The sequence below is a fragment of the Zingiber officinale genome, chromosome 4A (genome assembly GCF_018446385.1).
Source record: "Zingiber officinale cultivar Zhangliang chromosome 4A, Zo_v1.1, whole genome shotgun sequence".
Taxonomy (NCBI): domain Eukaryota; kingdom Viridiplantae; phylum Streptophyta; class Magnoliopsida; order Zingiberales; family Zingiberaceae; genus Zingiber; species Zingiber officinale.
The window spans coordinates 56,173,384-56,186,975 of NC_055992.1; the positions used below are offsets into that span (position 1 = coordinate 56,173,384).

General features: G+C 37.2%; 1 protein-coding gene across 1 annotated transcript in view; it reads left to right on the forward strand.

The window, feature by feature from the left end:
* Positions 1–1,903: 1,903 nt before the first annotated feature.
* Positions 1,904–13,592, forward strand: part of LOC121969928 (glyoxylate/succinic semialdehyde reductase 1-like) — a 31,293-nt gene continuing 19,604 nt past the window's right edge. The window contains exons 1-3 of the mRNA XM_042520250.1: positions 1,904–2,136; positions 4,117–4,227; positions 4,304–4,405. Of these exons, the coding sequence (XP_042376184.1) occupies positions 2,032–2,136; positions 4,117–4,227; positions 4,304–4,405 (318 nt within the window). The 5' untranslated portion in view covers positions 1,904–2,031. The remainder of the gene's footprint in view (positions 2,137–4,116; positions 4,228–4,303; positions 4,406–13,592) is intronic.

The window sequence follows — 13,592 nt, forward strand, 5'->3', positions numbered from 1 at the left end:
GGTGAGGGTACGAGTGCACGAGAGATTGTACTCGGAGTAAAAGGGTTTTACTGTAGCGTTACTGTAGCAGTCGACTACATGTTTTAGCAGTTGACTGGTGCAGTCGACCAGGGCAGTCGATTGGGAGTGAACAGAATGCTTCTATTCGTTCGGTCAATGTGGAGCAGTCGACTGCTAGTTTTAGCAGTCGATTAGTATCCAGCCGTTGGGATGTAACGGTCGAATTTCCACAGAGGGCAGTCGACTGCATGTTTTGGCAGTCGACTGGTAGGCGGGGTTTTTAATCCACGACCTATATAACCAAGGCTTGGAAACTTGGTTATCTCTTACGAAATTAGTGGTGGTAAACCCTAATTAGTAGTCTACTTGTTCTCAAGTGTTTGTGAGTGTTGTGGTGAGGTTTCTCCACCCACGAGGAGCTACTTGGGATAGCTGGAGTTTGCCGGGGGCTAATCTACCGACGGATCGGGATCGTCCACCTCAAGGACACGCCGTGGAGTAGGAGTCCTAATCTCCGAACCACGTTAAATGAACGTGTTAGCGGTTTGCATTTCCTTTCATAGTTTTATCCTTTAGCTTGTTTGTTTTGTTTGTATTCCGCTGCGCAAGCTAACATCGTAGGAGAAGCGATCGATTTGGGAGCGCCGTCTATCCAACCCCCCTTCAAGCCAGGCACCGATCCCCTACAGGAACAACCAGAGCAGAGGCTACTCTGTTTTCTTTCCTGGGTCGTGCTATTTAGTATGGCTAGTTCTTCAAATCTGCATTATTTGGTTTTGTGGAGACATGGTCGTGCCCCAGGACACGACCTAGTGTATTTCTGCTCTAGAAATCTACACAAGTTAGCTCTTGGTCGTGCTTTAAGACACAGCTGTGCCTTGTCTGGTGCTGATTTTTCTTCCTGGCCGTGTCATTTGACACGACCAGTGACTTTTTTGGTTCCTTGGCAGTGTTATTTGGCATGACCTCTTTCTAGGGCTCCTCCTGGCCATGCCTCAGGGCTTGACCAAGTACAATTTAACTCTGAAAGTCTTCTTTTGTATCTTTTGAATTTTTTATCGCTCCAAACTGTTCCTGAAAATGAAAATAAAAATCGAGTAGATCTTTGGACGTAAAATAACAATTATGTTGAAATTAACATAATTAAGGGTGTGAACGTATAGATCATAGACAATGAATACAGTAAAATGTGTGTTATACAATATAAAATAATATATATAATATACCTACATAAGTGGGATAAAATTTAGCTATTATTATTCATGTGATTGTAGATGCTCTTGTGGCTTAGTTATTTTTGGTTATTTTGATTTATAAAAATTTTGATATTATTTTTTTAGAAAATAAAATTTTAATTTATTCATATTATTCTGCCTATTTTATAAAGAGAAATGATATTCATCTAGAATTTTCATCTAGAAAATTCATCTAGATAGACACATAAATGATGGGCTCACAAAAAGTGAAATGGTGGATCCCATCATTTATGTGTCTATCTAGATGAATTTTCTAGATGAAAATTCTAGATGAGTATCACAGCTCTTTTATAAAAGATGAAATCTGTTAGCGATTCCTATGACTATTCTATACAATTAAAAAAAAAAAAAGAGTAAATCAATAAATCAAAGTTTACATTTTGGGTGTCATGTTACAGCCATAAAATGTTAAGATCGTGTAAATTGCTTGTATGGGTGTCATGTTTCAAGATGATTTGGCAGTTTGTTCCTTCGCTGATTGATTGAGGAGGAGATCCAGATCCCTTATTCGGCCGGCCTCCATTTTTATTTCCAAGTGTAGCCATGCAGCGGGCCCACGCCTTGTCCGCTTCGCCGGTGGCTTTGGCCAACTGTCAATCATCCAGTGGCTGCTATCGCAATGACGAATCGATTCCATAAATATGGCTTTTATCACATCTTACTGCTATCCGCTAACCACGAAGAAACAAAGCGGCCTGCGTGAGTTTCAGTGGATCCGGTTGATTGGGTGAAGTCGAGATTCGAGGCAGAGCAGGGAGGAAGACGATAGTCAAGAATGGAGGTGGGATTCCTGGGTCTAGGAATCATGGGCAAAGCCATGGCTGTCAACCTCCTCCGTCACGGATACAGTGTCACCGTCTGGAATCGGACACTCTCCAAGGTCGATCTCTCTCTCTCTCTCTCTCCTTCTTCTTCTTCTTCATCCTACCTTCCCTTTCTAGTTCCTCGATCATCCTTCTATCTGTAGAAATTTGCTTTTTTTTTTTTGGATTTACGAATAGCAGTTAGGGTTGTTAATTATTGTCTGTCCTTGAAGAGGGACTTTATATGAGATGGAGATTATGTGGGGTTTTGAAAGGCGAGCGCTTTGGAGTCCAATGGACGGCGCACCCTTCCAAGGGTGCAGGAGCAAGGCCTTCAGAGGCTGTCCTGACTTGCTGACTCAACTAGTTTCAATCAAATTTGTGCTCGACTGATCCGACCTTAATGACCAGGTGCTCGTCAGAGACCTTTCTGACTATTCCCATCCCTGAACTTCTAGATGATGCCAATGAATCTTATTGCAACTCAACATATTCGATATTATTTTAAAAATGTCTACTTTAAATTCTGGTGTTGAGCCCCAGTAGCTAGTTGAGACAAAATCATTATGGCTTTGGCCTTCGATTGACATCATTTAGGAAGAGGGGGAGAAAGATGGATAGGATAAAGAAGAGACAACAACAACCACGTGATACAAACAGGTGATAACGATCACCCAAGGCGTCCATCCACTACCTGTCCCAAGGCTTTATGGAAGGGAGGTAAATCACCTCACTGAGCGGCCTCCTAGATAGGAGGAACTTATTCCCTGAGGGAATGATGTGATACAAATCTACTACTTGAGTACCAACTCAGCTATGCCGATGTGGGCAGAGACAACAACAACCACGAGAGAGAAAGAGAGAAGGGAAGGATTAAGAAGAAGGAGAGCGTCTTGAAATAAAGCATTGGAAAAGATAATATGGTCAACGTTATGAACCCCCATGTTAAATAAGGCTGTTGATGTTGACATATGGGCAGAAAGGCTGCAAATTATATTTTAAAGCATATCAATATCAATAACTGTTCTTCGTGTGACAATCAACATCTACAAGCTTGATAATCCTTTCAATCTTTGATATAGTTTATTTTTGATCTTACACCTTCATCTTCCACTAGTTCTTGTTTCTTTCTTTTACTATGTGTGGGTGATTGTTAATCAGTGCTAACAATTGGCAGCAACAAGAATTGCATCTTGATAATATTTATTATTGTTTTAAAATGCAGCCTATGCCACTGCTTTATGAAAGCAATGCGGGCTAGGTGGTTTGTTTAAGTGGTTTAGCAGCCTACGCATTTTAGACAACTGACAAGATCACATGTAAGTTATGTTGTCTCTTTTTGTGGTTGAAGTGCTGAAATGAGCCAAGCAAGAGCCTATATGGGTTAAGCGGGCTGTCTATGCGTGAAAAAGGAAAACTATTTTGGTTAATTTTATAATGAAGAATTTAATGACAATAAAGAAGATTTATGTGATTCTGGTGACATACTAAGTTGTAAGTATTATATGAAATATTTATTTTGCAAGTGATAAATAATATGAATTATAAGCATATGACTACTAGATATGACCTATTCTTCATAGTTATATATATGTTTACATTGTATGAGTTATATATATTTTAATTGACCACCTATTATCTCATATGCACTATGCAGGGCTGATTGACATACACTTGAAACCACTTTCTAATACCTTTGTCTGTATTGGTAAATTTGAGTTTGTAGTTTAGTGTATCGTTTCATCAATCTAGGACATTTATATGAGAAAATATAAGTTAGAAATCACATTGATTTGTGAAACCCCTCATAAAACCATTCTAATTTAGCTTTTGATTTGAGGATGTGACAATTGCACTTCTTTTTAGTTCAATCCTTTCGAATTAACTATTTCATAATTTTAAAAATAAAAATTGCCTATAGTTGATTTTTTGTATTAGCTTCTTTCTCCTTTTTATATTACCAACAAGATTAATTCATCTTTTAGTTGGCTTGACTATGTGAACCTATAATACCTCCTTGAGATTTGTCTAACTTTTCACTTTGCTAACAACTTCAGTGTGAGGAGCTAGTGGCGAAAGGTGCTTCTATTGGGAAGACTCCTGCACTTGTTGTTAACAAGTGCAAGTACACATTTGCCATGCTATCTGATCCTATTGCAGCTCTCTCGGTTAGTGAGTAACTAAATTAACTTTGTGTACCATCTCTAAGTTTTGTTATTACCAATTTCTTTATATTATTTTCAGGTTGTCTTTGACAAAGATGGGGTGCTTGAGCAAATCTCCACAGGAAAAGGATACATAGATATGTCTACAGTTGACGCAGATACTTCATCAAAAATCAGTGAGGTTTATTCTGTTAACTTTCTTGTTTTAGTTATTTGTAGTTTCCTCTTTCTTTGCTCTTGATTGTGCGCTGTGGATTAGTGTGCTTTGTTAACTTATAGTAGTTATTTTAGTTCCTTTTTAACAGGCAATTGGTGACCTTGTGATGCAACACCATAATTGAACTCCAAACTCACAAGTGATTAGGATGAAATTGATGAAGTACAAGGATAACTATCACACACAAATGAAAAATCTCATGAAAAGATTATAAGAAGAACTTTTATATTAATGGTAACCAGAACAGTGAGACAATACCACTTTTATAAACTGAACCTAGCTAAGAATGAAGTAAAAGAAGGTGTTGATGCTCCCTTATAGACCACTATTAGGGAATAAAGACCTATTATGTTTTCTAATTAACATGATTCATGCTAAAGAGCCTTGAGATTAGCCTAACTACATAATCATATATTTTAAATTGTAAAGATTAGGATGACTAAGATGAGTGTGAATTTAAAGTAGTGATAAGGCCATCAAAGAGAAAAAGACGATAAAAAGCGCTTTCAAGTAGTGTAAATTATGAGACTCATGTGTCATGCCAATCGCATTTGTCCTTGAATTTTGTATGACAATAGAATTGATATTGAACATTACAATACAATTCAATGATTTTAGGAGTTTACTATGAGCAATAAATCCAATGGAAATTCAAGTGTATAAAATACAGAGGATAGAGCAATATGAAAACAAAATATTTCCAATGCTGTTAATTTCGAGTGAGATGCATGTTGAATCATCGTTGAGGCTAGAGGGAATAGTCAATCGCTTCTGATTGCTTTCTCAAGCCTACAATTCTAATTCGTACGCAACAAAAAACAAAATACAAATGAAAGACATAAGTAAGCATTGCTAAGACTAAGATTTTACGTGGTTTGGAATTCCAATTCCTATTCCATAACCTATGATTCGTTAATGAGTCATTCCTTGAATACTACAATTCAATTCAAGGATTTTGGATGTTTACTATGAGCAATAAACTCAATGGAAATTCAAGTCTATTAAACATTGAGGATAGAGCAATATGAAAGCGAAATATTCTCAATGTTGTAAACTGTGAGTGAGATGCATGTTGGATCGTTAGTGAGGTTGGGGGCTGGGGTTGAATAAGTGATTGCTTTTGGTTGCTGGCTTAGGTTTATAATTTAAATTTGTACGCAACAAAAAACAAAATACAAATGAAGGACATAAGTAAGCCACGTTAAGACTAGGGTTTTATGTGGTTCAGACCCCTAATTCCTACTCCATGGCTTATGACTAGTCGATGAGTCACTCCTCGCAAAAAACTAAATTTCTCCTTATTGGAAAATTTTTAGAGGTAGAGAAACCTCTTACACTTCTCTTATACAAAGGAAATGCAGTATGATAAGAGTTACTAGAATGAAAACAATTAGAGCATAACAATACTAAAGAAAGAGTGAGAGAGAGAATAAGCACTTTCAGTAGTTTTCCCAATGCTCCTTTTCCCATATTTATATACAATCAATTCACCCTTTCTTCAACCTACATTTTGCTTTCTAGCAAGTGATTAGTCAACTATATCATACCCCTAGTCAACTGTCACTTGATTACATTTATGTGCAAGAAAGTGCACTTGCAAAAAGGCTGCGCATGAGGAATTTTATGTGCAAGAAAGCTTATTTTTGAGACTTTCTTATCTGCTAAGCATTTGGTTAACTTACTTTGATTTACCAAGCATCTGATTACCTCAATCTGCTAGGACTTCCACTTGCTATGCATCGAATCAATTACGACTTGTCGGGCCTTTCACTTTCCAAGCATTCGGTTTTGTGACTTTCACTTGTAAGTATCTGATTTTCAATCTATTTGGACTTTTCGGATCGCCAAATATCCGATCGATCATGACCCAATTATATTTTATCCATTACGCTTGCAATCTCAACCTCAAGTAACATGCACCTATACAATTGATAGACCACATCAATGAACACAATATAGTCCTTAAACTTTTGCTTAATACATCAAAACCTCATGTTTAAGAGCATGATTGCACCAATAGTCTCTCTTTTAGATGTTTGACCACCATTTAAGTTGGGTCACGTTCAAATAACTTTTATACTTGGCTACACATTTCAACACTTGTCAGATAAGAAGTTACTAATTTTCAATTTTCTATCCCTTCTTGAATTAATTTTGACTTTCCTCTTAATTTGAATAAATTGACCTTAAACCTCCATCTTCTCCCCCTCTTGAAATTTCTCACTTCTTTCCCTTTGCAACTGAGTGAAGATTCTTGTTCCCTTTTTGAAATTCATTTCTTCCCCTTTTCAATTGAGTGAAGATTCCAAACTTATTGATCATAGCTTAAAGAGTCCCAACTTCTTACTTCTTACTTCTCCCCTTAAATTAATGTCGAACTTAAGTGAAGGGGCTTAAACCTCTCACTTCTCCCGGTATCTCTCCCCCTATGATACATCAAAAACACATCATCATTGAACATAATTCCATTTTTTCCTTTTCACTAAAGAAAGATTAAACTCCCCCTTTGAAAGTTGATTCCCATGCTCAAATCACATGATACTAGTTATATTTGATCATTGTACTACTAACAACAACATGATACTAGTTGTATTTGATCAAAACACCACTAATAAGATGATGTAATTGTAAAAACACCTATAAAATCACAAAGTATCAAAATTCAGCCGTGAATTCTTCATGATACTAACTATATGTTAACAAGATTGGGTACTGGGAACATACAAGTATACAACTTGTTGTGATTACTTGATACTAGATCAAAATATAAAAGAACACATGCAATCAAGTCCTTCTTGATAAGCAAAAATTCAACCTTAAATTTTCTGTCCCCCTTACTCTTCGAACAAGTTTCAACCTTTAAACTATATATCAAATATTGATAATATCCTCAAATGAAAAAACCCACATGTAAATTATATACCAATTTTATGCATCAACCTTTACACTCTAGTTCACAAGGTAGTTTCTCCCTTTTGTTTCAATATTCACCTTAATAGAAGTGCCTCTCCCCTTTAAGAAATCAGTTGCCTTAAGCCTAGGTGAATTTTTTTCGTCAAGGTAATTCTTCTTAATGGACCTATTTATTAAATATTTGTCATAGTTTAACGCTGACTGACAACCTAATACAACCCTCCTTTATTCGGACTTGAGGGTCGACCCTATCTAGTGGGATAAGATTTGATTGTTGTTGTAAGGTAGTTCTTAAAAATTAAGACTCCCCTTATCCCAACATTATCCTCCTTAAAATATGATTTTGCACCAGTAATGCCTCCTAAAATTTATGAACCATGAATTCTTATACTTAGTGTTAAAAATCACGGTAAGTGGTGGCGAGGCGGTTAGTGATTGCCTTGGCTGCAATTACTATTTTTTATACATAATATTATAAATAGTCATTATTCTTTATGATGTTTATGAATAAATCTGCTTCATACAATACAATATAATTTATTTAAAGTATAAATAACTATATAAATACAACTAACAAGATAATTAATAAAAATTTATTACCATATTAATACTAAAAAAGTAATATCATTACTTTTATCAAAAGCCTAAGTTTAAAATTCAAAGTTTTAATCCAATATGGCAACCAGCCAACAAGGACTAGACTAAACATAACTAACCTTTTAAATCATCTACACATGCACCATCAACTACATCCATAATCCTCTCATCATCGGACTCAAAATCAACATCTTCTTCATTCTCCTCCCCTGATATATCTAAATCCTCATCAAGTTCTCTAATGGGGATGTTCCTTGTGCTTCTCTTTGGTTGTAGCACTTCATCCGCCCCGAGGCCTTCACCACCATTCTTAAGTCCTGAATCCGTCTCGACCTCATCTTCATCCATCATCACCATCAATAAGCCAAACTTGAGCTTCACTAGTTTGAGAGGATAGAACCCAATCTCCTCCCATTTCTCTTTTACTCTTCTTCATAAGATTGATGTTGAATTTGACATATACAAGATCATTCAATCTTGATGTCTCGAACCTATTTGTCTTCTTAGTATATATCTAAATAATTAGAAAATTATTAAAAACTAATAAAAATAAATGATAGATAACATAATTTATGAATTACTACTTATAAATTCATAAGTAAATGGAATTCCCGCCTTATAAATTCATTTTGCAAGGTACTCATGCACATCATTTGTAAATTTTAACTTCAATGCATTATTTATGTTTTGCTGTCTTGCCTTTGTTGGATTGATTGCGGATGTCCATTTATCAATAGTCCCGAGGTGCTTTGACTTCTTTTTAGAATAATCTCCCTCGACTTGACAATCATCATCCTCTACATCAAACACCTATATTTACTTCTACCCTCTCTTCTTTTAGTTCTTCCACCCCCTTCTTGCTTTTATTTTTGCTATTTTCAAGATAAGCTCTTACCCTTTTTTTTTTGTCTTGATAAGCTCTCGCCTTAATAAAACTGGATTAGTAAACTTCTGGGTTTGACTTTCTCATCAAATATCGAGCAAGCCGAAACAATATGGCAGTAGATGCACTTTCACGTCATGATGATAATAATGGATAGTCGACCGCCATTTCCATGCCCTAATTGATCTTAACAGAGGACATCCAAACTGAATACTCCACTTTCCTAGAAACTCAACACCTTATTCATATGTCACAACAAGGCGAGGGTTGCATAGAATACAAGGATGGGCTTCTATTCTTCAAGGGTAGAATTTATTTCCCTGCTACATCTTTTATCACTTCTAGAATACTAGTCATGATACATAATGAGTTTCACGAAGGATATCAGAAGACGTTATACTTAATTACACGAGATCTACTAGCCTACAATGGAATGACATGTTCACACATTTGTGCGGGAATGTCTATTTTGCCAATGAAATAAAGTGGAGCATTTGAAACCTGTAAGTTTATTACAATCCTTGCCCGTTCCTCACCAAGTGTGATCTGACATCTCCATGAATTTTATTGATGGGCTGTCGCTATCTCAAGGCAAACTTATATTGTTTGTGGTTGTAGATCGCTTCTCTAAGTATGCTCATTTCATACCATTATCACACCCTTACATGAAGGTGACTCGAGTTTTCTTTGATAATATTTTAAGCTTCACGGTCTCCGAGAAACAATTGTCAGCGACCTTGATGCAACCTTCACTAGTTCTTTCTAGCAAGAGCTATTTCACCTCAGTGCAACACAACTTTCTTTATCGTCCGCTTACCATCCGTAATGGGATGGCCAAACCGAAGCCATAATTTGCGTATATTGGCTCTCTTGTGTAGAATTTTGTTACAATACTAGCTATTACACGTCCCTCAAAGCCACCCCCCTTCGAGGTCGTGTACGGCCGATCACCTCCCTGCCTGTTATCATATTTGGCTGGCACTGCTCGTATTGAATTAGTGGATCAGGAGCTCTAGACTTGAGAATAACTTCTGAAGAATCTACATGAACACCTTCTTGTTGCCCAAAATCGCATGAAGCTTCAATATGATTCATCCCATCGGGACATACAATTTGAGATGGAAGATATGGTATTGTTAAAGCTTTAGCCTTATCGTCAATGTAGTTTGACATCTAAGAACCATTTATGGACCTTTTAAAATCATTGGCGGCGTGGGCGACGTTGCTTACAAGCTCCAATTTCTAGATCGCACAAAGCTTCACCTAGTTTTTCTTATGTCAGCTTTGAAGAAATCATGGCAACATCCCTAGCTTCCCCACTCTTCCATCCATACATCAGGAAGATTACATTCTCTCTCCTTAGGTTGTTCTTGACTATTTCTCACACCATGGACGCTCCTAAATTCTGGTTCATTGGGAGGACTTATCCCTTGTCGAGGCTTCATAGGAAGATGCGGTAGCTATCATGGAACAATGACCCATCATTAGTGTTTGCGGACAAACTTGTTTTTTTAGGGAGTGATGTTATGGATTTGTGAGCAAGCACATGCAACAAACAAGAATCTGGAGCAAATAGAAAGAATGATACATATCAAGATAATTGATTCTAGTTAATTGATTTTATTTGAATAGAGTATCTTTTTATTTTAAGTAGAATTGAGTCTAGTATTTTTTATTTAGTAAGAATAATTTTTTCTTATTCAGTATTAGTTTTCTTCCTTCTTGAAGGAATGCCAATAGTTGTATTTAAATTGCTAACATGATGCAATAAAGATTATGATTGAGTTAAAAAAAAAAAATCAAACCTCTAGATCGAGAGGTTTTCTAATTCCAATGAACCTCAAATTATCCTTACAACCATAGGTCATGAAGGTTGTAAAATCAAGAAAACAAAGATTGATTCTGTCGATCAGCAAGTAAATCATTCCATTATGCGATCCATATCCAAGGGTCATAATAGTGGACTCATCGAAAACACAATGGACTCATAAAGACACATAGGAAACATAAATATTAGTAGATGGACTCATTAAAAACATAAAAGGACTCATAAAGACATATATGAAACGTAAAAGACTTATAAAGATGCTATAATTTTTCAAACATGAGAAGTTAAAGCATATTAGAATTGTTGGACATTTAATGCCGGACTTTTAAAATTGGTTTTTGACTTTTGACTTAACCCTCTAAAATTAATGAACCTTAAATCATTTCCTAAGTTCACAAGTAGGTTTATCATCTTCCAAGATATGCCAAATTAATAGTCGAGTTTTAAAATCTTTATTTATGTGTTTATAGACTTTTAATGGAGATTACCACTTGTCTCCATCGACCCTCCCTAGGTGAGAACAATTCGTCCTTGGCGAGTTAAAAGTGTGAAATCTTTCATAAAGATGTTGATTCAGCTCTTGAAATTCATCGTCAGTGATCTATATGCATTTAGAAAGGGGTCGTACATTCTATTTGATAAGATACTTTTGATAGTCCTCCTTTTTGACACAATTTGATCGTTCTTTCAATGTTTGAATCAATGGCAAACGAGCATTATGTTCATTACTTGTCATGACATCTTCATGTCTAGAATATAAAGTGAGATCCTCAATGTTGAAGATCTTGCTAATACCCATATCCGTTGGTAGATCAAGGACAAGCATTAGAGCTTATTTTCTTTAAAACTTTATATCCAACATTCCTTGAATGAAGTTTCTTATAAACTCCTCTTCGATATTATTATGGCCTTATCCGAACCATAACCATATCACTTTTCTTAAATTCAACAATCTTTCTTTTCAAATTAGTGTGTTTTATATCTTTCATTGCTTAGAGCAATTTTCTTCATGTATATCTTGTATGTGTTTTGCTCAAAATGTCAACTTCAACATTTGGTCTTGCCTCCAATGGTAAAGGAACCAAATCAGTTGGGTTTTATAGGAATCATACCTGTAACAATTTCAAATGGGCTACGCTAGATCTATTTGCCAAACTATTATATGTGAATTTAGCCATTGGAAGAATTTGATCCCCATGTTGTAACATGATCCCCAACCAGGCAGCGAAGACTAATGCTCAGTTTACTTGAAGGAGTGGATGAGTAAGGGAAAAGATTTCATCGTGGAAAAATATCCCTATGGAGAGGGAAGGGAAAAGAAAAAGACAGAAAGGGGCGAGAAAAGAATTCCCAAGGAAAGGAAAGAAAAGAACGCAAAGGGGAGAAGGCAAAGGATTTGATGATCTCATTCTTCATCTCCAACTCTTCTCCCTCTTCGACCCCTCTCCCTTCTCCATTGCCTCTCCGCATTCCTCTCCACTTCCCATGATTATGGTAAGAACTGCCTTGCTTCCTCCCCTTTTTTGCCCCTGCCCTCGTTTCCTTCCGGTACCACCAGATCCGAAATGCCACCGAGATTCTCGCCTTGGTCCTGAGAATGGAATACCTCGATGATCACAGCAAGGAGCTCATTGTCGAGGCAATTCTCGCTAACCTCGACAGCGTCATAGCCGTAATCAAAATCCTTCAAGGCGACAAGTCGCAACTTATCTTGAATCGATGCAGCCAAGGTTCTTGAGTCAATTCTCTCATCCTCTTCCTGCAACAGGGATAAAGCAATCTCGATTGTTGAGCAATGGAGGTATTGGCCAAGGCAACGAAGCTAGCGCTGTGGGCAATAGATGAAGGTCAGGAAGGCGTGCATGCGAGCGGTGATGGGGGCGTGCGTGCAAGCGGTGATAGAACTTACCAAAAGAGGGACGAGTAGTGATCTGCAAATAGGAGGAGGCGTGCGTGCAAGTGATGGGGTGATTGATGAAGGTGAGGCTGGAGGTGCCAACCCTCGCGAGGCGCGGCCGCCTCGCGTGATGCCAACCTGCGCACGCAAGGCACGACCTCCTCATCCAGTGTGCCTACGTTGCCGCCTCGTGCAGTGCCACCTTCGCGACTCGCAGTCGTCTCGTGCGGTGCTGTGAGCTTATGTAGTTGAGACAAAGATGCGATAGAGGACGGATGTGGGCTTTCCGCCCGGTTTTGGGAGGATGAAAAAAAGCTAAAAATTGATCCACTGACGGATTCACGAATTCATCCGTCCATTATTTAACAAGAAGTAAACAATGGAAAGGATGACTAATCTATCTTTCCTCATAAAGTAAACAACATAAAATTTGCTCTGCGGAAAACTTTCCCCAGTTTTTAAATCCGCTCTCCCAAGTAAACAAAGCATAAGTAACTCACCCAAACTTTAGTTAACAACCTCTATCTATCCATCTGTTTGAGAGTGGAAAGAAGAAAAAACTTTAGCTTTGTATTCATCAATTTCCTTAAAGTTCGCCGGAAGTAGCTTGGGAACTTTACATTTTGGTTAGAAACAATTGTTAATGGCAACCCATGAACACGAACAACTTCCTTGAAGAAAAGTTTAGCAATTTGAACAACATCCGAAGTTTTTGAGTTTGGAATGAAGTGAGCAATTTTTTAAAACGATCCACCACCACAAATATAAAGTCATGCCCTCTGATGGTTTTAGGCAAACCAAACACAAAATACATGCTAAGATGTTGCCATGACTTGTGTGGCAAAGGTTGAGGCATATATAAACCAATATTTTTCTTCCTCCCTTTAAATAATTGGTATGTGTGACACTGAAAGACAATCTTGGTCACATCCTTCTTAAGGCTAGGCCAATAGAAACAACCTTCAACCTTTGCAATAATTTTATCACTTCCAAAATGATCTGCTGCTTCTCCAGCAAGTAACTCCCATATCAC